Raw genomic sequence first — 27,105 nt, 5'->3', positions numbered from 1 at the left:
CAACTTTGGCGTGAGAATGGATGTCATTTATTGTCCTGGGCCAGTCACAGAGCAGCAATCATTGTTGGATTGCCACTCCGCTTGAAGCTTTCCACCCTCGACTCAGCTCCACATTTCTTGCCTGATCTTCCGACTCCAGATTCTCCAGAACTGTGGAGCGCAGTGTCCCTCGGAGAACTCCATCGGAACTCTGTAGGAGCACAGGTGGGTCGGGTGAAAGATGGATAGGGAGACAGGTGTATAGATGTGTTGCTAGTCGGAGGCAAGGATGGTAGGTGGGTGAGAAAACAGATGAGTGAGGTCACAAGCGTGTGAGGTGGGTAGAGTGGCAGTTGGGTGAGGTAGTCTGTTGATGAAGTGACAGGAGGGTAGGGTTGCAGGTGGGTGAGGTTGTAGGTTGATGAGGTGGTAGATGAATAGTGTGGCAATTGGGTCAGGTTGGCAGGGGTAGCCTGGTTTGGGGGCTAATCAGATTTGGACATTGGGTAATCAAGTGGTGGGTGCAAAGGGTAGTCAGAGGGAATAATCGGATTGGCTCAGGTTGTGGCATAGTCACAAGATCAGGTGGAATTGGCGGAGTGTGGGGTGATAGTTGGTGTGTCAGGGGGTTAATCAGAGGATTGGGGGGACTCCAGGGGGTCAGTGTGATTATTCGGGGGTCAGTTCTGTGATTACCCAGGAATTAAACTTGATTCTTTCAGTCTAACATTTCCTGGGTAACTATCCAGTTAAGCCCCATGGAATTGTTTGAAGTGTCTGACTCTTACCCAGAGCTGAAGATTTTCACAGAGGGACCCAGGGTACAGCAGAACTGTCCGTTGGAAGTTCCAATGTCCCAGGCAATTCCCATGGAGATCATCATGTTGGGTCATCTGCAGGGTCCTGACACACATCTTGGGTCATATGTCCAGTCTCTGACGATCGGGGAGACTGGGCATCATTTTTCAATAACTCTCAGATCAGAAACCTTGGCGGGATGTTGTTGTGTTCGCTTCATCATGAAGGTGTGAGTTTTAAAATGGGTTGATTTGATGTGATGTCATTAGGGTGCGTGCTCAGGCTGCTGTGTGACTGTCAGTTTTGTACTTGATGCAGTGCAGAGAGCAGCTCATCAATAAAACCTGGTTTGTGCTTGCTTGAATCTACGTGTGCAAACCAAGTATTTTCTTTTTCTGTTAAAACCCACTACCCCTAACATAGTTGGGACACACAGAAAGAGCAGAAATTGTTGTCCAATGTAAACACGGAGGTTACAATGGTGATGAGGAAAAAATACCAACTAAACATCAAAATGATGAAAAAGCTGCTGGAAATACGCAGCAGGTCACTTCTTATCTACAGAAAAAGCAGACAAGGAGATCTCTGAAGAAATGGCCAATATTGATCTGGTCAAAGTTCACTGCTGTTTCTGAGATTTTGCTGTGTGCAAATTGGTTGCCACATCTCCCATATCACAACAGTGGCGGTTGTTTAAAAATACTTCCCAGATTATAAAATTCTTTAGGCCATCCAAAGGCCATGAAAAGTGCTGTATAATTTCAAAACCCACTTCCGTAAACAAATGGCCAAGAATTAATTGTGGCAGGAAACAAAGGATGATTGTTGATGGCTGTTTTTGTGACTGGAAGGCTGTTTCCAATGCTCAGTGCTCGGTCCCCTGTTTTTTCTGGCATATATTAATGATTTAGATGGAATGTAATGAAAATTACTAATGCAGTAGATAGCGAGGAGGATTGCTATCGGTTGCAGGAAGATATCAATGGACTGGTCAGGTGGGCAGAAAAGTGGCAAATGGAATTCAACCCAGAGAAGTGTGAGGTGATGCATTTGAGCAGGTCAAACAAAGCAAATGGTGAGATAATAAATGGGAGGATACTGGGGTATGTGGAGGATTTGAAAATCCTTGGAGTGAATGTCCACAGGTCCCAGAAATGGTTCCAGTGTCAGTGATCATCAGATCAGGGGAGAACTGCAGTTGTGTGACACAGGTCAGATTGGTGTGGCATGGACGAAAAGTGAGTGGTAAGAAATTCCTGGATTTTGATCTAACAATAGGATGACAACAGGTGACACAGAGGCACTGTGGTTAGCAGTGCTGCCTCGCAGCACGAGGGATCCAAGTTCAATTCTGGCCTTGGGTGACTGTCTGCCTGGAGTCTGCACATTCTCTGAACCTACGTGAGTTTCCTCCGTGTGCTCCGGTTTCCTCTCTCAGTCAAAGATCTGCACAGAAATCTAACCTGTTTCTCTGGAGAGACACCTGTCGGTTTTCTCACCGGAAACAACAGTCATTTTTTGCTTAGCTTCCCCCCTCCATGGCTAAAATGAGCCATTATCCTGCTCTCCCAGCATCTGAACTGAATGTTTTACTGATACACCGACTGCCTCCAGAATAAAGCTGAATCTGTAAACAGCCCCCGTAAACATAAAACACAATATTAGGGAAATCTTACTGAAAACTGTTGGTTCTGGCTCGAAGCAGGTTGTCTTTCTCTCCAGAACTTACCACACTCTGTCACAAAAAAAACAGCTGGGCGTGCTTCACATCGTCATGTAGGGGGCGGGGCCTCGATACACCAGCAAATCCTGGCTGCAGTAAGCTGACAGTGCACAAACATGGCGGCCCAATCAAAACTAAATGTAACCTCCCCCCCACCCACCACAGAGCTCTCAGGGGCTCCCCCCAAATCCCACCACACCCCGGTCAGAGTCGGGGCATCTTCCTATTATGAGCCAGCAATTCTCCCCCCACATCACCCCTCAGCAGTCAGTGCTGACACCAAACCCCTCCCCCGAATATCAGACCTTTCCCCCCCTCCAGCAGTCAGTGCTGGCACCACCCCCCTTCCCCCCGAACATTGGAGCCCTTCCCTCCAACCCTCCACCCACACAGCCATTGCCGACAAACCCAGCCCCTTCCCACAAACGGCTGCTCCAGCTCCCCTGTCCGCTCCGGCCCACCCTCACTTGTAAATGAATAACCCCTCCCCCATCAGACTCCCACTGAGGTCCACCCCGGAACTGCCACTGGTACAGGTTGGCACTACCAGGTTGGCAATGTTGGGGTGGCATGGTGCCAACTTGGCAGTGCCAACCTGCGCCAAGGGAGAGTGCCAGAGGGCATTGCCAGGCCACTGCCTGACCATATCCCTCTTGCCCAGGAAGGGGGTTCCCCATCATGTCCAGGTGAACCTGATGTAAAATGCACCAATGTGATGTCACGTTGCCCCGGTTTGAAAACACAGCGAGGGCTCAATATCTGGGGAGTGGGGGGGTCTTTAATGATATGGAAATATATTAAAATGTATGTAAATCAGGTTCTTGCCCACTATGGCCGTGAATCTGATGAAGTCGCCTGCGCCTTCCAGGTTTTGCCAGATATTGAATCCCCATCAGCATTCCTGTGGTCCCCCAACCCGGGCTCACCATCCCACCCGGTAGCTGTGTTTACATAATGCTATTGTGTTGCTTCCTAACAAAGTTGCTGTTTCTGTCAGTGGAAATTCAGACTAAGAAGTGAGCTTTCTCTGTTTGCCACACCTTAGATGTTGCAGTTTTCATTATTCATGTTAATCACTTCACCGTGAACCCAATCTCATGGAGTTGTGCTTGTCACACTCCAGCGATACCAGATTCCCTTAACCCGGTGTGTTCTGGAGTATCGCTGACAGGAACATTGCATTCACTGTCATCTTCTCCTTCTCAGTTGCCCAGTTTAATACATTGTTCCCAAACTGAGGCCATCTGCTTCCGGCTGGTTCCGAATTTCCTGTCAGGAGGTGCACCAGGGAATTGTGGGATGATGAAAACAGAAAGTGCTGGGAAAACTCAGCAGGTCCGGCAGCATCTGTGGAGAGAGGAGCAGAGTTGATATTGAGTGGAATATGATTCTACTTTGGAACAGTGTGGGATGATGTTATTGGAAGTTTCTTACTCACTGAACAGATATCTCACCAATGTTATGTTGCACCAGACAATGTTTCTGTCCCAATGACCAGTCAATTCATAACATTCTTACTTCTAAGATTTTACTCAGCATTACAGATATACTGAGGAAAGTTAATGAAACCAGCTCCATTTGATCTGTATCTAATGATCATGAAGTTGATCAGTGAAACTTTAGTTGATTGCTCCAGCTAACGTGCCTTGTCTGTGCGACGTTGCTACAATAGGTCACAGTGTAAAGAGGAGATTAATGTTTCAAACACGAAGCTGCCTCATTCCCTTCAAATCATTCTGTATTTCTTCCAGTTTGCTCAGTTTCTTCATCTGGAATGTGATTCGCTGGGGGCTCTTTACCCTCCTGGTGATTTGTGTGATTTCGGTCACATGGTTCACGAGAAAATCTCAGGTGAGGATTATGGACTTTACAACCATCATTCTGAGCACTTTGTAATTATCACAGATATTGTGCAGAGAAACTTGCATTGATGTCAATGTCCACAGGACTAAACACAGGGGGGAATTTTACCTTTCATTTCCAAGTGTGGCAGGGGCAGGAAAAGAGGCGGTGAAGAAATATGGTGAAGAATATGTGTATAAATGTTGAAGGGACAGGATACTGCCCATCCCACCAGAAATTTCAGTTTCTTCAAGATCAAAATGATATTTTTGAAAGTCAACTTGATGCACAAAAGTGAAAATGGAACCCCCCTCCCCTTGCACAACCTCATGCACCGCCCCCCCCCCCCTCCACACCCCCGCCCTGCCCCCCGACACTGCCTCTGGCACTGACCCCTGACACTGCATGGACGCTGCCCCAGTTGTGACCCCTGGCACTGCATGGACACTGACACTGGCACTGACCCCTGGCACTGAATGGACACTGACCCTGGCACTGACCCCTGGCACTGCATGGACGCTGTCACTGGCACTGACCCCTGGCACTGCATGGACACTGACCCTGGCACTGACCCCTGGCACTGCATGGACACTGACCCTGGCACTGACCCCTGGCACTGCATGGACGCTGTCACTGGCACTGACCCCTGGCACTGCATGGACACTGACGCTGGCACTGACCCCTGGCACTGCATGGACACTGACCCTGGCACTGACCCCGGCACTGCATGGACGCTGTCACTGGCACTGACCCCTGGCACTGCATGGACACTGACCCTGGCACTGACCCCTGGCACTGAATGGACACTGCTCCTTGATAGTAACTTGAGCGATGCACTCACCTGAGCATCTGCAGTGGGTCTGCCCTCCTGGTACATACTGTGGAGATGAGGGCGTTGGACTGGGGTAAACACAGTAAGGAATCTCACAACACTAGCTTAAAGTCTGACAGGTTTATTTGGTAGCACAAGACACTGGTCTTCGGAGCGCTGCCCCTTCATCAGGGAGGTGGGAGTTCTGTTCACAAACAGGACATATAAAGAGACAAACTCAATTTACAAAATAATGGTTGGAATGTGAGATTTTACAGGTAATCAAGTGTTAAAGGTACAGACAATGTGAGTGGAGAGAGGGTTAAGCACAGGTTAAAGAGATATGTATTGTCTCCAGCCAGGACAGTTAGTGAGATTTTGCAAGCCCAGGCAAGTCATGGGGGTTACAGATAGTGTGACATGAACCCAAGATCCCGGTTGAGGCCGTTCTCCTGTATGCGGAACTTGGCTACCAGTCTGTGCTCAGCGACTCTGCGCTGTCGTGTGTAATGTAGGCCGTCTTGGAGAGCGCTTACCCGAAGATCAGAGGCCGAATGCCTGTGACTGCTGAAGTGCTCCCCAACAGGAAGAGAACACTCTTACCTGGCAATTGTTGAGCATTGTTCATTCATCCGTTGTCATCGTGTCTGCATGGTCTCCCCAATGTACCATGCCTCGGAACATCCTTTCCTGCAGCGTATCAGGTAGACAACGTTGGCCGAGTTGCAAGAGTATGTACCGTGTAACTGGTGGTCCTGGCTGGAGACAATACACATCACTTTAACCTGTGCTTAACCCTCTCTCCACTCACCTTGTCTGTACCTTTAAGACTTGATTATCTGTAAAGACTCCCATTCCAACAATTATTTTGTAAATTGAGTTTGTCTCTTTATATGCCCTGTTTGTGAACAGAACTCCCACTCTCCTGATGAAGGGGCAGCGCTCCAAAAGTTAGTGGCTTGTGCTACCAAATAAACCTGTTGGACTTTAACCTGGTGTTGTGAGACTTCCTCCTGGTACATGCCATGGCCATCAATCATAATGCACACCAGTGTGCCCTCACACTGATGTGAGTGGATCATCGAACAGTGGAAGTGAGGGTTGGGGGGTGTGGGGGGAGCGGGGGTTGATCAGGTGCCAGGTCTTGATAATGACATGCAAATTGATTATGTTGTTCAACGTTGGGAATCCTGTGATGTCAGTGATGGGAGCTGGGGACAATCACAAAGAGACTTCCCATCAAAGTAATAACATGATTGGGGGCTCTCGCGAGATCTTCTGCTCTTGTCCAGCCCCCTCCGCCCTCCTCCCTCCCTCACCCCACCAGAGGAACTTGGGTGGAAAGTCCACCCAAAGTATCTTACATTTTATATGGTTTGGTTTTGAAGTGTTGCTGATGTTATGTAGGAAAGATCAAGGGGACTGTTTGTTTTCGATTGTGTCAATGTTCCTGATCCTTGTTGCAGCTGCATCCATCCTGAAGTGATCAGCTGACTTTGTCCAGGATAACTTCCACTCATAAATGGAAGTTTCACTTTATCACTGGAGGATTTTATAATGCAATGTTGAATTGTTTGTTCTGGATGGTGTCCGAATCACAGGAACAAAATATTGGCCTCGGAAGGGATGCAGTGTCTTTTTGTTCTATTTCACGGGATGTGGACGTCACTGGCAAGGGCAGAATTGTTGCCCATCCCTAATTGCCAGATCCGAGTGGCTTGCTCGGCCATTTCAGAAGACAGTTAGGAATCAAACACATCACGGTGGGTCTGGGGTCACATGGAGGTCAGACTGCATCAGGAAAACAGATATCCTTCCCTGACGGATATCAGTGAGGATTTATGACAATTTATGACCGTTTATCACCATCCCCAACCAACCAGATGGGTTTTTACAGCAATTGATGACAAGCTTCCTGGTCACCATTGGTCAGATTTTCAATTCCAGATTCATTCATCAATTGAAATTGAATTCATTGCATTTATATTCCACCAGCTACTATGTTGAAATCATGTTCCCAGCACTTTACTATCAACCTCTGGATTACTAGCCCAGTGACATTGACACTAAACCATCATCTCTGCAATATCAATACATCAGAATGATACAGGGAAGAATGGAGTAAATTATGTGCAGAGATTGCACAAATTTGCTGCATTTCCTCACACTTGGAGGTTGCTGGGATCGGTGATTGAAGTTTTTATGGGATTCAGTATGGTGGGTACAGAGAAACTCTTTGCCCAGTGGGGAGATGGAGTACACGGGGCCATAACCCAAAAGTGAGGGCTTAGATACTTAGGAGTAAAATTAGGAAGCATTATTTTCACACAGCTAGTCATGGAAATCTGGAACTAATCCATCCTAAAATCTGTGGATGCTGGGCCAATTAGAATTCTCACAGCTGGGATTAGATAAGACAGGGACCCAGGTTCGATTTTGGTCTTGGGTGAGTGTCTGTGTGGAGTTGCAGGTTGGTGTGACAGGCTCGAGGGGCTGAATGAGCTGCTCTTGTTACTGTGTTCCTGTGTAACCCATCCATGGAAGAACCCTTCCATCTTACCATCCAATCTTATTAAACTGTCAGCAAAAGAATAAGGAAGGAAATTGGAAAGGCTATAAAAAGGCAACAGGGCTGACTGTTTCTGGACAGGAACTGGAAGAGATTTCAAATGATTCAGACAGCAGTAAGAGGCTGAGACACAGACCCAATGATGTTGTTGCTGGAAGCACCAACTGGACTGTATAAAATATTTTTAGAAACATGGACAGAGCAATCAATTTCTCCAGTCAATTGTCCATAATCACAGCAGCAGGGGAACATTGGTTTTCTGTGGGTAAATAAGGTTACGTGTCTTCATGAAGGATCCAAACGAGTGTTTCCCAGCGCACATGCAAAGGGCGATCAATGTGATCTCGAAACTGCCCCAAATTGTTGCCATTTCCAGAATTCTGTTCAAGACTGAAATGTCAATTGATGCATTGTTCTCCCAATCTCAATGAATCTGATGATTTTCTTTTCCAGTCACTCAATGAATCCAATTCTCACAGTTGGACCAAAGTGGGAAAATGAAGATTCTGGGATTCCATCTACATCGAAGCAATTTTGCATCCTGGTCAAATATTCAATCCTCATCCAGCTTTGAACATTTCTTTTAACAAATCTACATAATAGTATGTTTTTTCATTATTAAATGAAGTCTGAAAGTTGTGTTGGTTCGGGTGCATTGGCCATGCTGAATTCTCGCTCAGTGACCCGAACTGGCGCCGGAGTGTGGCGACTGGGGGATTTTCTCAGTAATTTCATTGCAATGTTAATGTAAGCCGACTTGTGACACTAATAAAAAAACAAAAACCAACCAACATGATTTGGATCAAAAATTTAGTGGAGGAATCAAAATCCAAACAGTGGCTGTGACCTTCAGGTTGTATATCGACATCTGGAGAATAATTGATCTGTTTGCTGATTAAATGTCTACATTTCTTGTTTCATATTCTTATCTTAATCTTTGTCAATTTAAAGATGAACAAATTCTGGAAGGAATTGGCAACATGATTTTTCCATGCACTGGATACCAGTCGCTCCAATGATATATTCCACTTTCCCAGGATGGAACAATGTGCCTGTATAACCTCAGAATGGGAAATTCCCTGGATTAGTTTAAATTTAGTTGTTGGATAAATGTCAGAATCAATTATTAAGGAAAGAATATCAGGGCCTTTGGAAAGTTATAATGTGATCAGGCAGAGTCAGATTGGGTTCATGAAGGGAAAGTCATGAATGGCAAATTTACTAGAGTTATTTGAAGAGGTATCAATCAGAGTAGATAGAGGAGAACCAGTCGATGTTGTATATTTGGATTTTCAAAAGGCATTTGATAAGGTACCATACAAAAGGTTAATACGCAAGATGGTTTTGTAGGGAATATTCATGCATGGATAGAGGATTGGCTCATGCGAAAATATTGTGAATTAAGGAATGTATTGTTACGTTTCTTATGCAGGTCTGTTTTCGCAGATTCTTTTTGTTATCCATGCCGCTTTGTCCAGCAGCAGTGTGTTGTTACTGCAGCAGCATAATTGCTCCTAATTGCAAGGATGTTTGTTTTAATCTGGACTAATGTTTTTCTGTTTGATTTTCAGTGGGCCCCTGGGGTTTTGCAGAGTAGGGCTTGATTAGGTTAAGTGATAGGTACAGTCGTATCACTAGGTGGAGCTAGGTTTACACAGAAAGATCAAGTCAAATTCTGCTTTGAGTTGTTAGAGAGTCGTGCCTTTCAGTTTCCCTCTCTGAAGTTGGAGACTGGAATTTGCCAGGAAGCAAGTCTCTTTCACTGAGAAGGTGATGTTTTGGAAGCTGCAGAGTGAGGAATCCATTTCCAATTCTGAAGTCTGAAGACTGGGAGTTGCCACAGATTAGGTTTACTTCTCTGAAGTTCTGTTGTTTGGAATATATCCTTCTCTAGAAAGTGCTGTCCTGATGTTTGTCGAGAGGTATTAAAAGGCTGGAAACCAAGTGTTCATGAAGCATATTTGCTTTCTTTGCGAACTGTTTCTCAAGATGGGATTTATGTCTGACTGGGGGATGTGCTAAATTGGAACAATAGCGATAGCTAGCTTGTAAAAATTATACTTTGTCATGTTTAAGTATTTTACTTGGTAAAAGTTATGCTAATTCTTTTTTGCTCTATTCTAACTGTTTCTTAAATAAAGTTAGTTTTGACTAAAGTTTCCTCGTGGGTCACTTGAATCATACCTGGAGTAAAACACCTTATGCTCACCCTAATTCCAAAATCAAATCTAAAAGTTTGGGTCTCGGCTAACTTTATGAAACACCTTGGAGTGTCTGGTCTGGTCCCTTAATGGAGGACACGACAGGGTGGATGCTGAGAGACGCTACAACTCACCAACACCATTTAAATATAAGGTTTCTCCCATTGAAGACAGAGATGAGAAGATTTATTTTCTCTCAGAGGGTTGTGAATTATTGGAACTCTCTTTCCCAGAGAGTGGTGGAGGCAGAGTCAATAAATATTTTTCAGATGAGGCTTGGAAGATTCTAGACTAACAAGGAAGTCAATGATTATCAGGGTCAGTGGGATATAAAGCTGAGGTCACAATCAGATCAGCCATGATATCATTGAATGACAGATTAGGCATGAGGGGCTGAATGGCCTCCTCCTGTTCCTAATTTGTGTGTTTGTATGTCGTGACTTTGCTCGGCAAAAGCCCCTTTAATGAGTTTCAGCGCATATCTGTCCAGGTGATAAATTTAAAGAGTGTTATTCCATATCTCACATGACATATTGTTGTGACACCTGTCGGGTGCCCTTCACTCATGTGTATGTGCTCATTGAGTGGTTCCCAAAATCAAATAAACTCAATATTAAATTCTCATTCTCCTATTCAAATTTCTCCATGTTCTCGTCAGTCCCTATCTTTACAAATGTTTCTGCGAATCTTATGTTCCCCCAGCCGTGGCTTCTCGTGTATTTCCAATTCTTCACCACACCGCTAACAGTAATGTTTCCAATTGTCTAGATGCAAAACTCCAGCAACCTCTCCCTAAAACTGACCAGTCTCTTTGATCTAATCTTTGCCTCAGCAACAGCACTTGTCTGATGTCATAAAATGCCTGAGGAGGTTTTACCGGGCAGTACGGTGGCACAGTGGTTAGCACTGCTGCCTCACAGTGCCAGGTGCCCAGGTTCAATTCCGAACTTGGGTGACTGGCAGTGTGGAGTTTGCACAATGTCCTCCCCGTGGTCTGTGTGAATTTCCTCCAGGCGCTCCGGTTTCATCCCACAATGCAAAGATGTGAAGGTTAGATTCATTGCCCATGTTAAATTGCCCCATTGTGTCAGGGGATTAGCAGGGTAAATATGTGGAGTTATAGGGATAGGATCTGGGTGGCATTGTGTCGGCTTGATGGACCGAATGGCCTCCATCTGCACTGCAAAATTCTATGAGTGAAAGGCCCTTTAAAAAGAACAAGTTATTGCTGTTGTTGTTGATTCTACAAATGAGTTAATAATAAAAAATAAACATGTTTCTCCATCCAAGGCTGTGGTCAGTGAGAGTTCTAACTTCAGATTTACTCAGAGTGAAGTTCTTACCCACGTGTAACAGAGTACCCACGTGTACTCAGAGTTCTGAATTTTCCAAATGGTTCCAATGTTTGATCATTTTTTATTGAGTATAGAATTCTGTGAGTGACGGATTCATCCGAAATAAGCACCAATTTATAGCAATATTCCATTAACTCCTCAAATTCTTTAACGGTTGATGAGAAAGGCAAAGAGAGAGATTGACATTGGAAATAAACGTGGGTTCATGTTTGCTGCAACTTGCAATGTTCATGGTTTGAAACTGCAAGAAAAATGTGTTGCTGTCCTCAGGGTGGTGTGAGATAGAAACCCTGTGAATGTACAATAGGTGTCAGATACCAAATGCAGAGCTGTGTTTGCAGCAGCGAGAAGATCAGCATTGACACAGAATTTGTCACAGGCAAACAGCACGGGTGTTGCTGCATTTCCTGCTGTACAAGACAGTGGCATACCCCCACCTTGTCAAGGGAAATTAATGATGGGGAATGAATGCTGTCTTCGCCAGCAATACTCATTTCCCATGAAAACTAAATAACAATAAAACAATTTTTTAAGTTCCTGAACAAATTTTAAAATCTCCAATAATGAACAGGTCACATGGTGAGACAACTGGGATTTCCCTGTCTGTATGCCAGTGTTGGAGGACTGGATTGTTGGCATCATCTGCCCATGGAGCACTGCACTATTGAAAGGGACCATCCCTGCCTCATGACCCTTCTCCCCCTGTCAATTGTATCCACCATCCTCTCTGATGCTAGCACTGACTGACTGGCGAGTCCGCCCCATTCAGCTCCTGCTTGGACCTTGGAGGATATAAAATTCAGGCCCATGCCTTTACATCAGTTTCCATGCTGCCTCTATCAGTGAGGTATCAGCATAGAACAGCCTCTGGGGAAACTGGGGAATTAGAGCCACAACTTGTACATTTCAGAATGGCAAGATCCCACATGGGAGACTTGTAAAGTAGTAAATGCACATTGGGTACAGGGTAATTTAATAAAGTGAATTCAAAATGTTGGAGACAGAGGGTGATGACAGAAGGCTGCTTTAGTGACTGGAAGCCAGTGTCCAGTGGCGTACCGCAGGGATCTGTGTTGGGCCCCTATTATTTGTGACTTATATAAATGACATAGATGACTCTGTGGGGGGGTAGGATTAGTACGTTTGCAGCTGACACAAAGATTGGACGGGTGGTTAGCAGCGAGGCAGAGTGTCTTGGGCTACAAGAAGATACAGATAGAATGGTCAAATGGCCAGATAAGTGGCAGATAGAATTTAACCCTTAAAGTGTGAGTTGATACACTTTAGAAGGATTAATTTGACAGAAGGTACTCAATGAATTTTAGGACACAAGGAAGTTCTGTAGAACAAAGGGACCTTGGCGTGTTTGTCCACAGATCTCTGAAGATTGAAGGGCATGTTAGTAGGGTGGTGAAAAAGATAAATGGGATACTTGCCTTTGTCAGTCGAGGCATAGATTACAAAAGCAGGGAAGTCAAGTTGGAGTTGTATAGAACTTTAGTGAGGCCACAGCAGGACTACATTGTGCAGTTCTGGTCACCTCATTATCAGAAGGATGTAATTCCACTGGAGGGGGTGCAGAGGAAATTTACCAGGATGCTGCCTGGGACGGAAAATTTAAGTTATGAAGAGAGGTTGGATAGGATTGGGTTGTTTTCGTTGGAGCAGAGAAGATTGAGAGGCGACCTGATCGAGGTGTACAAGACTACAGGGGACATGCACAGAGTGGAAATGGAGCAGCTGTTCCCTTTCGTTGAAGGGTCAGTCACAAGGGGACACAGGTTCAAGGTGAGGGGCAGAAGGTTTATGGGGGATGTGAGGAAAAGCGTTTTTAACCAGAGGGTGGTGATGGTCTGGAATGCGTTGCCTGGGGGGGTGGTAGAGGCAGGTTGCCTCACATCCATTAAAAATTACCTGGATGAGCACTTGACACATCATAAAATTCATGGCGAGGGGCCAAGTGCTGGCAGATGGCATTAGGTGGTGGTTAAGATATTTCTAATGTGTCGATGTGGACTCGATTGGCTGAAGGACCTTTTCTGTGCTGCATGATTCTATGATTTTATGATTCTATGATTCTAATTGCACATGCGTACCCTCTTTACCGCCTCATTTACTCCATAATAACAGTGAATGGTTGTTAACCTTCGCCGTTCCTCTCATTGGAAAATCCAGGTCAATAATTCAATACAGGAGAGAGTGAAACTCCAGAGTGTATAATTGTTCACATTCTGGGCCAGGGAGGCTGATGTGACGAGACTGAACATTCTGTGGCCCGTTTAATGGCTAATTAATTGTTAAATGTTACAATTACATTAAGTCAGGGGGGTTTAAGAAAGATCCCCCATTTTCTCAAAGCTAATGGAGGAGATGTAAAAAGCAGCCAGTAACTCCCAATAATAGCATGCGAAAGCATGGTAAGTGATGCAAATTAGTGGTAGGCCGGTTTTCAGCGCGGTCCCAACGGTGCCATTTTTTTTCCGGTTGGGAGATGCCCGCGGGTCGTAAACGCTCGCGGGGATCCCGCGAAATGGCCGACACGCACATCTCCCAACCCGACGCGCCCAAAACTTCACGGGTCGGAATGGGAGAATCGCCCCCCCTCCCCCCCTCTAATCTTTGCCTCAGCAGCAACACTTGTCTGATGACATTCCTGTAAAATGTCGGAGGAGGTTTTGCTGAGTGAAAGGTACTTTATAAAGAGAAAGTTATTGCTGTTGTTGCTGATTCCACGAATGAGTTAATAATAAAAAATAAACATGTTTCTCCACCCAAGGCTGTGGTCAGTGAGAGACCTAACTTTAGATTTACTCAGAGTGAAGTTCTTACCCACGTGTAACAGATTGTAATCAGAGTTCTGAATTTTCCAAATGATTCCAATGTTTGATCATTTTTTATTGAGTATAGAATTCTGTGAGTGACGGCTCCATCCTAAATAAGCACCAATTTACAGCAATATTCCATTAACTCCTCAAATTCTTTAACGGTTGATGAGAAAGGCAAAGAGAGAGATTGACATTGGAAATAAATGTGGCTTCATGTTTGCTGCAACTTGCAATGTTCATGGTTTGAATCTGCAAGAAAAATGTGTTGCTATCCTCAGGGTGGTGTGAGACAGAAACCCTGTGAATGTACAATAGGTGTCAGATACCAAATGCAGAGCTGTGTTTGCAGCAGTGAGAAGATCATATATAGAACATAGAACATTACAGCGCAGTACAGGCCCTTCGGCCCTCGATGTTGCGCCGACCAGTGGAACCAATCTAAAGCCCCTCTAATCTACACTATTCCAATATCATCCATTACTCTGAATTATTTAAGCCAAGATCAGTTCAGAAAGGTTTAAAAATATTGTTAACAGCATAATTTTCTCTTTATTTTAATAAGTGTTTAACATTAATATATAATAATTATAATTGGTCTGACAAGTGACTTCCTGATTTCAGAATATTTCCTCATAATATATAAATTGCAAAATGGTTCTGGCAGCTGTTTCACATTTTCCTTTGACATTTGGGCAGCTCAGCTCCTATCATCCATCAGCATTGACACAGAATTTATCACAGGCAAACAGCACGGGTGTTGCTACATTTATTGAACATCAGATGATTCAGGTTGAAGAAGGAATGACCAGGGATCATATCAGCTCCACCATGGTGCGGACAAGTTACCCCAGAGAGAGAGGCATCAGGGAGTGAATATTACAAACCTATGGGGGCGATTCTCCCAAAAGTGCTGAATTTGTGGGAAAACTGTTCTGGATCACGACTGTTTTTTCAGTGCAGTTTCTCACTCGAATCTCCGCACTCTGTGCAATGCTGAGGTCACAATCGGGAATCTTATTAAACACCCAGGGGGCGGGGCCTATTCACGCCGGAGTCTGACAGCTCCGGAACTCTGAGCATGTGCAGTGGCCCCGATCTGTCAGTCTCCCCGTTTGCTGGCCAGCCCGGGACCCCCACAGTGCTGTCCCTCAGGCCCCCCACACACCTTGATCGCGGCCCTCAAGACAATTCCTGGGCCAGCTCTGACCCATCCCCCGCCCCAGAGCGTCCCGATGACCAGCACACCCACCCATTGGTGGCGATCCCACCACCACCCTCACCCTCACCCCAGCAGAACCCCCCCACCCCACGCCACAGCCTGCCCTGATCGCTGGCTTCCACCCAGCCCAGACCGATCACCATGCAGAGTGGCAGCGGGACACTCCCCCCACTGATTACCCCTCGGCTCCACCCACAATGGGCCTTGCCCCCTTGTCATTGCCCGATGCCCAGTGGCAGCGCCAAGGCACTCTCTGGGCATGGACAATTGGCACCTTGTGCAGTGCCGGGGGCACAGGCTGGCACTGCCAGGGTGTCCATGCCCAGGGCGGCACCTGACCCCCGCACCTGACCCGCTGCGGGGCTCCGATGTTGCGCCCTTCATTCCGGCGGGGTCTCCCGCTAGTTCCCCGAATGTGGGGATCTTCTCTAAACCCCGCCGGAATGAAGTGCTCCTGGTGGGGTGGGAGATTCAATCGGGCCCGGCAAGTTCCCGATAATTGCAAATCACTTACCCGTCTTCCCGCCGATTTCCAGCGTGGTCTGGACTCCGACTATTCTCCGTCTCTGGGAGAAGCGCATGTATTCCCGGCGCATGCGCAAATCCCAGAAAAAGGCCGAGGACGCGTAGCACCCAGCCTGACCGGCCGGAAAAGTTGCAGATCACGAGAATCACCCCCCGCCCTCTAGAAACTACAGAACAGAAGGAATTGATTCAGCTCATTGTGCCGGAGTTGGCTCACTGAACAATAGTCAAACTCAGTCCCAAATCCTCAATTTTCACAAGTGGGAGGGACCATTCCTGATTCATGACCCTCCTCCCCCTATCAATTGCACCCACCATCCTCTCTGAACTGGGGGCAAAGTGGGGGGGGGGGGACTGGGGGCAAAGGGGGGGACTGGGGGCAAAGGGGGAGGACTGGGGGCAAGGGGTGGGGACTGGGGGCAAAGGGGGTGGGACTTGGGGGCAAAGGGGGGGGGGGGACTGGGGGCAAGGGGGGGGGGAGGGGAGTTGCTAAATTGTCCCTTAGTGTCCAAAGATGTGTAGGTTAGGTGGATTGGCTGTGCTAAGACAGAGATAGATCGGTTCTGGATTAATAAGGGGGTCAGGGGTTATGGGGAAAAGGCAGGAGAATGGGGATGAGAAAAATATCAGCCATGATATTTACCACCTCATTTACTCCATAATAACAGTGAATGTTTGTTAACCTTCGCCGTTCCTCTCATTGGAAAATCCAGGTCATTAATTCAATCCAGGAGAAAGGGAAACTCCAGAGTTTATAATTGTTCACATTCTGGGCCAGGGAGGATGATGTTACGAGACTGAACATTCTGTGGCCTGTTTATTTCGTTTGACATCTCTTCATTGTCTCAGTTCATTGGCCAGTTTACACACTGTGGTATTTTCAGCAAATTCTGGGCCTTTCTGTTTTCAGCAATAGTGCAGGAAGTGTCAGGGTGAATCATATTTCCCATGATGTCAACAACCACACTGAGTGACACTGTCAAAGCCAGACAGTAACCGTCCAAAGGTCACCAAAGGTGCAGATATAGAGCTGTGCCTGCTGGAACAAGGAGATCAGCAGCTAAAAGGGATCTTTAGAGCTGGCACAACCAGTGATAGCAGTGGCCAGCTGGGACCTCCGTTCTGGAGCTTTCTGAAGGGTGGAATTTCCTGAGGCCTGGCTTGCTGCTTTCTTCAATCTTATTTCGTTTCCGTATCAGAGTTTATTGGATCCGCCTTTCAACATCTCAACAAAGAGCTGGGTGACAGACGATAAATACTGATCGAAACATTGCCAAGATAACAATGTGGATTCTGATTCTTGTCATCTTTTCTCTGCCTGGTGAGTAAGGGACAAAGCTGGATCCCGAGATGATGAGTGTTAGATTAAGTCTCGTGCATGGTTTATCCCGCAGAGATATTTAAATACTTGGAGACATGTAAAGCTACAAAAACTCAGCAAAAATAAATTAATGAATTTGTGTGATATTTGTAGCTATTTTGTTGATAGTATTGTACCACAGAAATATTTACCCAGCAAATAATAAACGGCATTATTGATTGTGAATATAAATTAACCTATTTATTTTTGTTAAAAAGCTACATGATTAATATAATTAAAATGCAGAAGCCACACATTTCAGTCCAGTAAAAGTTAACTTGTTAATGTAGTTTCATGCTCAATATATCCTGGAGACTGGAGGGTTTGATTGGCTCAGTTGTTTGGAGTGCAATGCGGAATGATTCCAATGGCAGGGGTTCAATCCTCAGAGCGGCTGTGGTAGTTTATGGAAATCTGCCTCCTCACCTTTCCCCATTCCTGCCCCCCACACTAAATGTAACCAATTGTCCCTCCCTCACGTTGAGAGATGCCTGTGATCCATTGCAGATTATTGCTCATTGAATTGACTCTGAAGACTGCAGAGGCAACAAAGGCTCCAGGAAAATATTCCTCAAGCTTGCAATTAGAAACATAGAAAAATAGAAACTAGAAGCAGGAGTAGGCCATTCGGCCCTTCGAGCCTGCTCCGCCATTCATTTTGATCATGGCTGATCATCCAATTCAATACCCTGATCCCCTTCTTCCCATATTCCTTGATCCCTTTATCCCCAAGAGCTATATCTAATTTTTTCTTGAAATCAGACAACGTTTTGGCCTCAACTACATTCTGTGGGAGTGAATTCCACACATTCACCACCCTCTGGGTGAAAAAATTTCTCCTCATCTCAGTTCTTTATGGTTTGCCCCTTATCCTCAAACTATGACCCCCTAGTTCTGGACTCCCTCACCATTGAGGGCATTCTTTCTGAATCTACCCTCTGTAACCCTGTTCAAATTTTATAAATTTCTATGAGATCCCGCCTCACTCTTCTAAACACCAGTGAATATAATCCTAACTGACTTAGTCCCTCTTCATAAAGCAGACCTGTCATCCCAGGAATCAGCCTGGTCAACTTTCACTGTACTTACTCTATAGCAAGGACATCCTTCCTCAGATAAGGACACCAAAACTGCACACAATACTCCAGGTGAGGCCATACCAATGCCCTGTACAATTGCAGCAAAACATCCCTATCCCTGTACTCAAATCCTCCCGCTATGAAGGCCAACAGACCATTTTCCTTCTTTTGTTTGTATTATTTAAATTATTACGAATGAAATATTGTTTTATGAAGCTCTGTTGGTAAATCTGCTTCAAAGAATCTCAACAGTACAAAAGGAGGCCATTCGGCCCATCACATCTGCAACAACTCTCCGGCTAAGCATGTTACCCAGGCCCTATCCCCGTAACACCACATATTTCCCTCACTAACTTCCTAACCTATACATCTTTGGACATTAAGGGACAATTTAGCATGGCCAATCAACTTAACCTGCACATATTTGGACTGTAGGTAGAAACTGGAGCACCCTGCGATATCCCACGCAGACATGGGAGAATATGCAAGCTCCACACAGTCACCTGAGGCCAGAATTGAACCCAAGTCACTGGCCCTGTGAGGCAGCCGGGCTCACCATGGTACCATCCAATCACTTGTACATGGTTGGTCTACTTTGACCTTCAAAGATGTAATCATTTTCTTTTTAAAGTAAATCTAAATTTTCACACCAGCCCCATATTAAACTGATGCTATTATGCTGGCTGCAATGGAATTTTTGATTCATACTGCCACCTCTCCCCCTCAAGATGAACATTAGAAATAAGAGCAGGAGATGGCCATTTGTCCCTTTGAGCCTGCTCCATCATTCAACAACATCCTGACTGATCTCCAACCTCAAATCTTATTTCCCGCACTATTCCCATATCCCTCGATTATGTTAGTACCACAAAAATGTATAAATCTCTGTGTTTAATATCCTTCAAGACTGTACATCTAAAGCTCTCTGCGGTGGAGAATTCCAAAGATTCCCAACACCTTGAGTGAAAACAATCTCCTCATCTCATCCCTGGGTCGTGTTCATTGAGTCAGGAAAGGCATTAAAAAATGAATCGAGACGGGTGACCCAGGAACAAATCCACAGGCTGCTCAGCCCGGAGGTGAGCTGGACACAAGGCCTGTTTCTGTGCCCCAGCGCCATGGTTAATAAATAGAATAATTGAAACAACCAGATAATCACTCTGGCCCTGACCACTCACCAGAGTTTGTCCCAAAGAATAAATTTCTCCCCACAAAGAGGAACTTTCCCCCCTCAAAGAGTAATTTTCCCCTCCCAAAGAGTAACTTTCCTCTTCCAAAGAGTAACTTTCCTGTCCAGAAGGCATACCCTGGCTGTCCATAAGAATCCACCAAGTTCAAACCTTCTCTTAACTATTCTAATCTGCACACACCGGATTCCACACTCCTGTTCATCCAAAATCTCACTTAAATCAAGGCAGGTGTTGAATTTAATGACAATTCGCCTCCACGAATCGTGTATGCAGCCTGATTCCAGTCCCGCTCCCACTCTTAGGACTTTGAAATTCCAGCCATTCCCGGGATTTTCTCCATGACAGGGAACCTCCAGACCTGGGTGTCAGATGAACCTTTCACCTGAATGGCATCACCGAGCTCTTTGAACATGACTGAGGGAGGAAAATCTGAGCCATCTTGTCCCTCAGTATTACACTGGAATGTTAATGTAGATTTTATACTCCAGTCTCTGGAGTGGGACCTGACCCTGCAATCCACCCATTCAGAGGCGCCAGTGCAAAGCTTGAGTGACAAGGTGACACAATAACAATGGCCACTGTACATTCACAAGAAATCATTGTCAGTGAAGTACTTTGGCACTGACAGCACGGCTCTATATTCATGTTTTCATTGATCACAAACTAGAAAGAGAATGATGAATACAGGTATTGGAGAGTTTCCTCTGTACACAGTGGTAAATCTTATTAAAATGTTTCTCTCTGTATGAAGCAGTTATTTACTTGGTCAATTGCTGAAATGTTGTCTCCTCAGTTTCAGGTGCATTGTGGGCAGAAAAGAAAGTCACAGGAATTGTGGGAAGATCGATCACAATAAATTGCAATTATAAAGGGAAATACAAACAAAACGTGAAATATTGGTGTCAGGGTTGGACTGAACAGTGCTCATATTTAGTGAGAACGGATGATCCAGATGGACGGCGAGGGAGAATGTCGATCACAGATAACAAGGCACAAGGAATATTTGCTGTTACGATGGAGGATCTTCGCTCAGGAGATGCAGGATGGTATCGCTGTGGAATTGATATACCTGACTTAGATCCAAAGGTAACCGTGGAGCTGCAAATATCTTACGGTACATTATTCTGAATGATTTTCTTTATTACTGAAATGTCTGATCCATGTTTTATCCACAAGGAAACATTGACAGCTCCGATATCCCGAGGCTCTGCAGCAATGCAGAGTCTGGCAGCTAGAGGGCAGAGATCTGGAAATCCGACTCTTGTGACACAAACTCAATTCGTGGCCTGTCCAACATTCTGATCAAGAACTTCAAACATAATCAGACAAACAATTCCTTTAACTGCAGGATATTGTGAAAGACATTACCCGCGATGCTCAGAATATTTTCCTGTCTCTGAAATGTCTTAAATATCACACTGTCAGATTTTTACAGTCCAGATCAATCCAATCGTCAGACATTAACAAAGTGAAGTGAGCAGCCAGTTGGTAGTAATTGTACCTTGTTGGTTTAGCGCTGAATGGTGGGGCTGTGGGGGTGGGTGGGGGAGCACAGAGGGGGTTAAATACACAGAAATTGACAATATGTTGGGAAGCCAGTCAAACTCCCAACATCCAGATGTATCCGCAATGTGTCAGTTTGTGCTTCTTTCAAATAAAGCAAAAAGTAGACATTGGGCCGCTCCAAAATGACGCTGGTAATCTAGTGATGGGAGACAAGGAAATAGCTGAGGAACTTAATAAGTACTTTGCGTCAGTCTTCACAGTAGAAGACATGAGTAATATCCCAACAATTCAGGAAAGTCAGGGGGCAGAGTTGAATATGGTTGCCATCACAAAGGAGAAAGTGCTAGAGAAACTAAAAGGTCTGAAAATTGATAAATCTCCGGGCCCAGATGGGCTACATCCTAGAGTTCTAAAGGAGATAGCTGAAGAAATAGTGGAGGCGTTAGTTATGATCTTTCAAAAGTCACTGGAGTCAGGGAAAGTCCCAGAGGATTGGAAAATCGCTGTTGTAACCCCACTGTTCAAGAAGGGAACAAGAAAAAAGATGGAAAATTATAGGCCAATTAGCCTAACCTCAGTTGTTGGCAAAATTCTAGAATCCATCGTTAAGGATGAGATTTCTAAATTCTTGGAAGTGCAGGGTCGGATTAAGACAAGTCAGCATGGATTTAGTAAGGGGAGGTCGTGCCTGACAAACCTGTTAGAGTTCTTTGAAGAGATAACAAATAGGTTAGACCAAGGAGAGCCAATGGATGTTATCTATCTTGACTTCCAAAAGGCCTTTGACAAGGTGCCTCACGGGAGACTGCTGAGTAAAATAAGGGCCCATGGTATTCGAGGCAAGGTACTAACATGGATTGACGATTGGCTGTCAGACAGAAGGCAGAGAGTTGGGATAAAAGGTTCTTTCTCAGAATGGCAACCGGTGACAAGTGGTGTCCCGCAGGGTTCAGTGTTGGGGCCACAGCTGTTCTCTTTATATATTAACGATCTAGATGACGGGACTGGGAGCATTCTGGCCAAGTTTGCCGATGATACAAAGATAGGTGGAGGGGCAGGTAGTATTGAGGAGGTGGGGAGGCTGCAGAAAGATTTAGACAGTTTAGGAGAGTGGTCCAAGAAGTGGCTGATGAAATTCAACGTGGGCAAGTGCGAGGTTGTACACTTTGGAAAAAAGAATAGAGGCATGGACTATTTTCTAAACGGTGACAAAATTCATAATGCTAAAGTGCAAAGGGACTTGGGAGTCCTAGTCCAGGATTCTCTAAAGGTAAACTTGCAGGTTGAGTCCGTAATTAAGAAAGCAAATGTAATGTTGTCATTTATCTCAAGAGGCTTGGAATACAAAAGCAGGGATGTACTTCTGAGGCTTTATAAAGCACTGGTTAGGCCCCATTTGGAGTACTGTGAGCAATTTTGGGCCCCACACCTCAGGAAGGACATACTGGCACTGGAGCGGGTCCAGCGGAGATTCACACGGATGATCCCAGGAATGGTAGGCCTGACATACGATGAACGTCTGAGGATCGTGGGATTATATTCATTGGAGTTTAGGAGGTTGAGGGGAGATCTGATAGAAACTTACAAGATAATGAACGGCTTAGATAGGATGGACGTAGGGAAGTTGTTTCCATTAACAGGGGAGACTAGGACGCGGGGGCACAGCCTTAGAATAAAAGGGAGTCACTTTAGAACAGAGATGAGGAGAAATTTCTTCAGCCAGAGAGTGGTGGGTCTGTGGAATTCATTGCCACAGAGGGCTGTGGAGGCCGAGACGTTGAGCGTCTTCAAGACAGAAATTGATAAATTCTTGATTTCTCGAGGAATTAAGGGCTATGGGGAGAGAGCGGGTAAATGGAGTTGAAATCAACCATGATTGAATGGTGGAGTGGACTCGATGGGCCGAATGGCCTTACTTCCGCTCCTATGTCTTATGGTCTTATGGTCTTATGAAAATTCAGGGTGAAGCTGACAGATTAAAAGTTAACAAATCGGCAAATTAAACAATTAAATAATCCAATATGGTGAAAGCCCCTTAAAGGGATCAAAGAACAAAGAACAAAGAACAGTACAGAACAGGAACAGGCCCTTCCTGCGCTGATCACGTTTACCAATGCTTATATTCCTCTATTCCCTGTTTGTTCATACGTCTACCAAGATAAAACCTTAAATATAGCTAATATAAGTGCCTCAACCACCTCACTTGGCAGTGCATTCCAGGCGCCCACCACCCTCTGTGTAAAAAAGTTCTCCCGCACATCTCCACTGAATCTTTCCCCCGTTATCTTGAACTTGTGCGTCCTTCTAATTGTCATTTCTGCCTGGGAAAAAGCTTCCAACTGTTCACTCTATCCACACCTCTCATAATTTTATAAACTTCTCTCAGGTTGCCCCTCAGCCTCTGTCTTTCCAGGGAGAACAATCCCAGCTCATTCAAACTCTCCTCATAGGTAATACCCTCCATACCAGGCAACATCCTGGTCAACCTTTTCTGCACTCTCTCCAAAGCCTCCACATCCTTCTGGTTGTGTGGTGACCAGAATTGGACACAATATTCCAAATGTTCCAAATGATCATAAAAATCTCCATGGAAACTGTGGTGAACCATCGTTGGTTCACCACTGAGGGTTGTTATTATGTTACTGTTGGGCTAGGGTGTTGTTACTGTGGGGGTTGTACAATGTTGTTGGGTTAGGGTGTTTACCTGTTATAAGAGTTATCATGGCACATTCCAGTGGGGTCCCGCCTCCGGTGGCGAGGTATAAGACCCCCTGCTCCGGCAGGACCCCTTCAGTCTGAACTGGTGTATTCGTGTTAGTAGTTCCATTGTTACACAATAAAAGCCTTCAATATCGAAGCCTTGGTTCCACGTGCTTAATTGTTGCGCATCAATTTTATTGTGTAACAGAAAACTCACAGCTGTACAAAAAAAAAGAGAGTATGGAACAGATCTTAAAAGCGGATCGTCTGACACTGGACCCACGTGCGGTCGGTGCAGCTAACACATTCGACCATTGGTGGAAGTGTTTCGAGGACTACCTGGCAGCCTCAGTAGCTATCACTACAGACAGTGATAAACTCCAGGTCCTCCACGCAAGGGTAAGCGACATGATTTATCTCGCCATTCGTGCAGCTCCCACTTACCCGGGTGCCGTCGAGCTCCTAAAAAAAAGATACACGAAGCCACCCAACGAGATACATGCTCGTTACCTCCTCGCTACACGACGTTGGCAGTCGGGCGAAACCATGGAGGACTACGCCAATGAGCTCCTGCAGCTTGCCAGGGGTTGCGATTGTAAAGACGTATCAGCCGAACAATATATGTACGACCTCGCCCGAGACGCGTTCGTAGCAGGGGTAGGGTCCTCGTACATCAGGCTTAAATTGCTGGAAAAGGGGAAACTCGACTTGACCCAAGCAATGGAGATGGCCGTGATGCTGGAAGCGGCGTCGAAGAGCTTGGCGCTGTACCCCGAGGACCACGTGCAGTCAACGTGGCTGGAGCAAGCTCAGCTCCCTCCTCGCCCCGCTAACCCGCGCTCCCAGATCGATCCGACGACGGCGGCAGCTCCAGGTGGCCAGCGATGCTATTTTTGTGGTGGGGCCAAGCATCCACGGCAACAGTGTCCGGCAAGAACGGCAATCTGCAGCCAGTGCGGTAAAAAAGGCCACTACGGCAAAGTCTGCAGGTCCAAGCCTAAAAACGGCAGTGCAGCTTGTAACCCTCCAGAACGGAGACAATCTCCTTCAGCGTCGCAGTACCCACGAGGTCCGACCACGTGCGATCCCAGGATGGCGCCATCGTGGCTGACGGAGGAGGAGGAAGACCACCAGGAGTCGCTGCACTTGGCGCCCTCGCCCATGTGCGATTCATGGGGGCGGCCATCATGGTCCACGACGACTAGGAGCGACCAGCAGGGGTCCTCAGCATCCACATCGGCAGCATGCAGTGACGCCCAGGGGCCAACGGTGGCGTCGATCTCCCTGGACCAGACCAGGCACTACAGACATGAAAATTCCATGATGGATATAAAGGTTAGTGGTCGAACTGTGAATTGTCTGTTTGACAGTGGGAGCACCGAAAGTTTCATACACCCTGAAACTGCTAAAAGGTGTGGACTCCGGGTTCTCCCTGCCAAGCAGAAAATTTCCATGGCATCACGGTCCCGGTCTGTACCGATCCAAGGACGATGTATGGTAACTCTTGAGGTACAGGGCACAATTTACGAGCAATACAGGCTCCTTGTGTTACCTCACCTTTGCGCGCCAATTCTCCTCGGACTAAACTTTATGGTCCACATGAAGAGTGTGATCCTACAGTACGGTGGGCCACTCCCTTCACTGGCAGTAGGGAATCAGCCGCAGCCTCCAAATTGCCCAAAGCGCCCTGCATGCAATCTATCCACCCTGAAAATCACTACACCATCCCTTTTTAAAAATCTGGTACCTGGCTGCAAGCCCATCGCTACTAAAAGTAGGCGTTACAGCGCTGAGGACCGGATCTTTATTAGATCTGAGGTTCAGCGGCTCCTCAAGGAAGGGATCATACAGGCCAGTGCTAGTCCGTGGAGAGCGCAGGTCGTGGTAGTCAAAAGCGGGAACAAACCTCGGATGGTCATCGACTATAGTCAGACCATTAATCGTTATACGCAGCTGGATGCGTATCCTCTCCCGCGCATTTCTGATATGGTCAATCAGATTGCGCAGTACCGAGTGTTTTCTACCATAGACCTTAAGTCCGCCTACCATCAACTCCCCATCCGCCCAGAGGACCGACAATATACGGCTTTTGAGGCGGATGGTCGTCTATACCAATTCCTCAGGGTTCCATTTGGTGTCACCAATGGGGTCTCGGTCTTCCAGCGTGCTATGGACCGAATGGTGGACCAGAACGGGTTGCGGGCTACCTTCCCGTACCTGGATAACGTCACCATCTGCGGCCATGACCAGCAGGACCACGACACGAATCTCCAACACTTTCTGCGCACTGCATCTCGCCTGAATCTGACCTATAACAGGGAGAAGTGCGTATTCCGTACGCGTAGGTTAGCCATCCTCGGATACGTGGTGGAAAACGGGGTCATTGGCCCTGATCCAGACCGTATGCGCCCACTTACTGAACTTCCCTTGCCCGCTAGCACGAAAGCACTGAGGAGATGCCTCGGGTTCTTTTCGTATTATGCACAGTGGGTCCCCAACTACGCGGACAAAGCTCGTCCGCTCATTAAGTCCACGACCTTCCCACTTACGCCGGAGGCCCAATTGGCCTTCAAGGCTTTGAAAAGCGACATCTCGAAAGCCACGATGCACGCAGTGGATGAATCCATCCCTTTCCAGGTGGAGAGTGATGCATCTGATTTCGCCCTAGCCGCCACACTAAACCAGGCAGGCAGGCCCGTCGCGTTCTTTTCCCGCACCCTTCAAGGCCCCGAAATTCGGCACTCAGCGGTGGAGAAGGAGGCTCAGGCCATTGTGGAGGCAGTCAGACACTGGCGCCATTACCTGGCAGGGAAGCGGTTCACCCTGATCACGGATCAACGATCCGTGGCGTTTATGTTCAGCAACACGCAGAGGGGCAAGATCAAGAACGATAAGATCTTGCGGTGGAGAATTGAGCTCTCCACCTATAATTACGATATTATGTATCGTCCAGGGAAGCTCAATGAGTCCTCGGATGCCCTCTCGCGCGGAACATGCGCCATCATGCAGGAGGACCGCTTGAAGGCTCTCCACAATGATCTGTGTCATCCTGGAGTCACCAGACTCTACCACTTCGTCAAAGCCCGCAACCTGCCCTACTCGGTGGAGGATGTCAGGTCAGTGACGAGAAGCTGTCGGATTTGCGCAGAATGCAAACCACACTTTTATCGACCAGACCGGGCACAATTGGTCAAGGCCACTCGCCCTTTTGAGAGGCTGAGTGTGGATTTTAAGGGCCCCCTTCCCTCAACGGACCGGAATGTCTATTTCCTCAACATAATAGACGAGTATTCCCGGTTTCCGTTTGTTGTCCCCTGTGCGGACACGTCGACTGCCACCGTCATCAAGGCATTCAGTGAGCTTTTTACCCTGTTCGGGTACCCCTGCTACATTCATAGCGACAGGGGCTCGTCGTTCATGAGC

At 46.4% G+C, this 27,105-nt stretch overlaps 3 protein-coding genes across 3 annotated transcripts in view; 2 read left to right on the top strand and 1 right to left on the bottom strand.

Moving 5' to 3' along the window:
* The window catches only part of LOC144511685 (uncharacterized), an 81,237-nt gene extending 77,782 nt beyond the window's left edge, over positions 1-3,455 (top strand). Inside the window, exons 13-14 of the mRNA XM_078241920.1 lie at positions 140-204; positions 3,318-3,455. Of these exons, the coding sequence (XP_078098046.1) occupies positions 140-204; positions 3,318-3,455 (203 nt within the window). The remainder of the gene's footprint in view (positions 1-139; positions 205-3,317) is intronic.
* Positions 1-27,105, bottom strand: part of LOC144511708 (titin-like) — a 301,563-nt gene that overhangs the window by 104,942 nt on the left and 169,516 nt on the right. The gene's annotated exons all lie outside the window — the stretch shown is intronic.
* Positions 16,835-27,105, top strand: part of LOC144511684 (uncharacterized) — a 124,767-nt gene continuing 114,496 nt past the window's right edge. Inside the window, exons 1-2 of the mRNA XM_078241919.1 lie at positions 16,835-17,168; positions 20,270-20,590. Coding sequence (XP_078098045.1) covers positions 17,132-17,168; positions 20,270-20,590 — 358 coding nt within the window. The 5' untranslated portion in view covers positions 16,835-17,131. The remainder of the gene's footprint in view (positions 17,169-20,269; positions 20,591-27,105) is intronic.

Source organism: Mustelus asterias, chromosome 25 (assembly GCF_964213995.1).
Source record: "Mustelus asterias chromosome 25, sMusAst1.hap1.1, whole genome shotgun sequence".
Taxonomy (NCBI): domain Eukaryota; kingdom Metazoa; phylum Chordata; class Chondrichthyes; order Carcharhiniformes; family Triakidae; genus Mustelus; species Mustelus asterias.
Note: the sequence above shows the minus strand (reverse complement) of the source record. Positions and strands in the feature narration are given on the sequence as shown.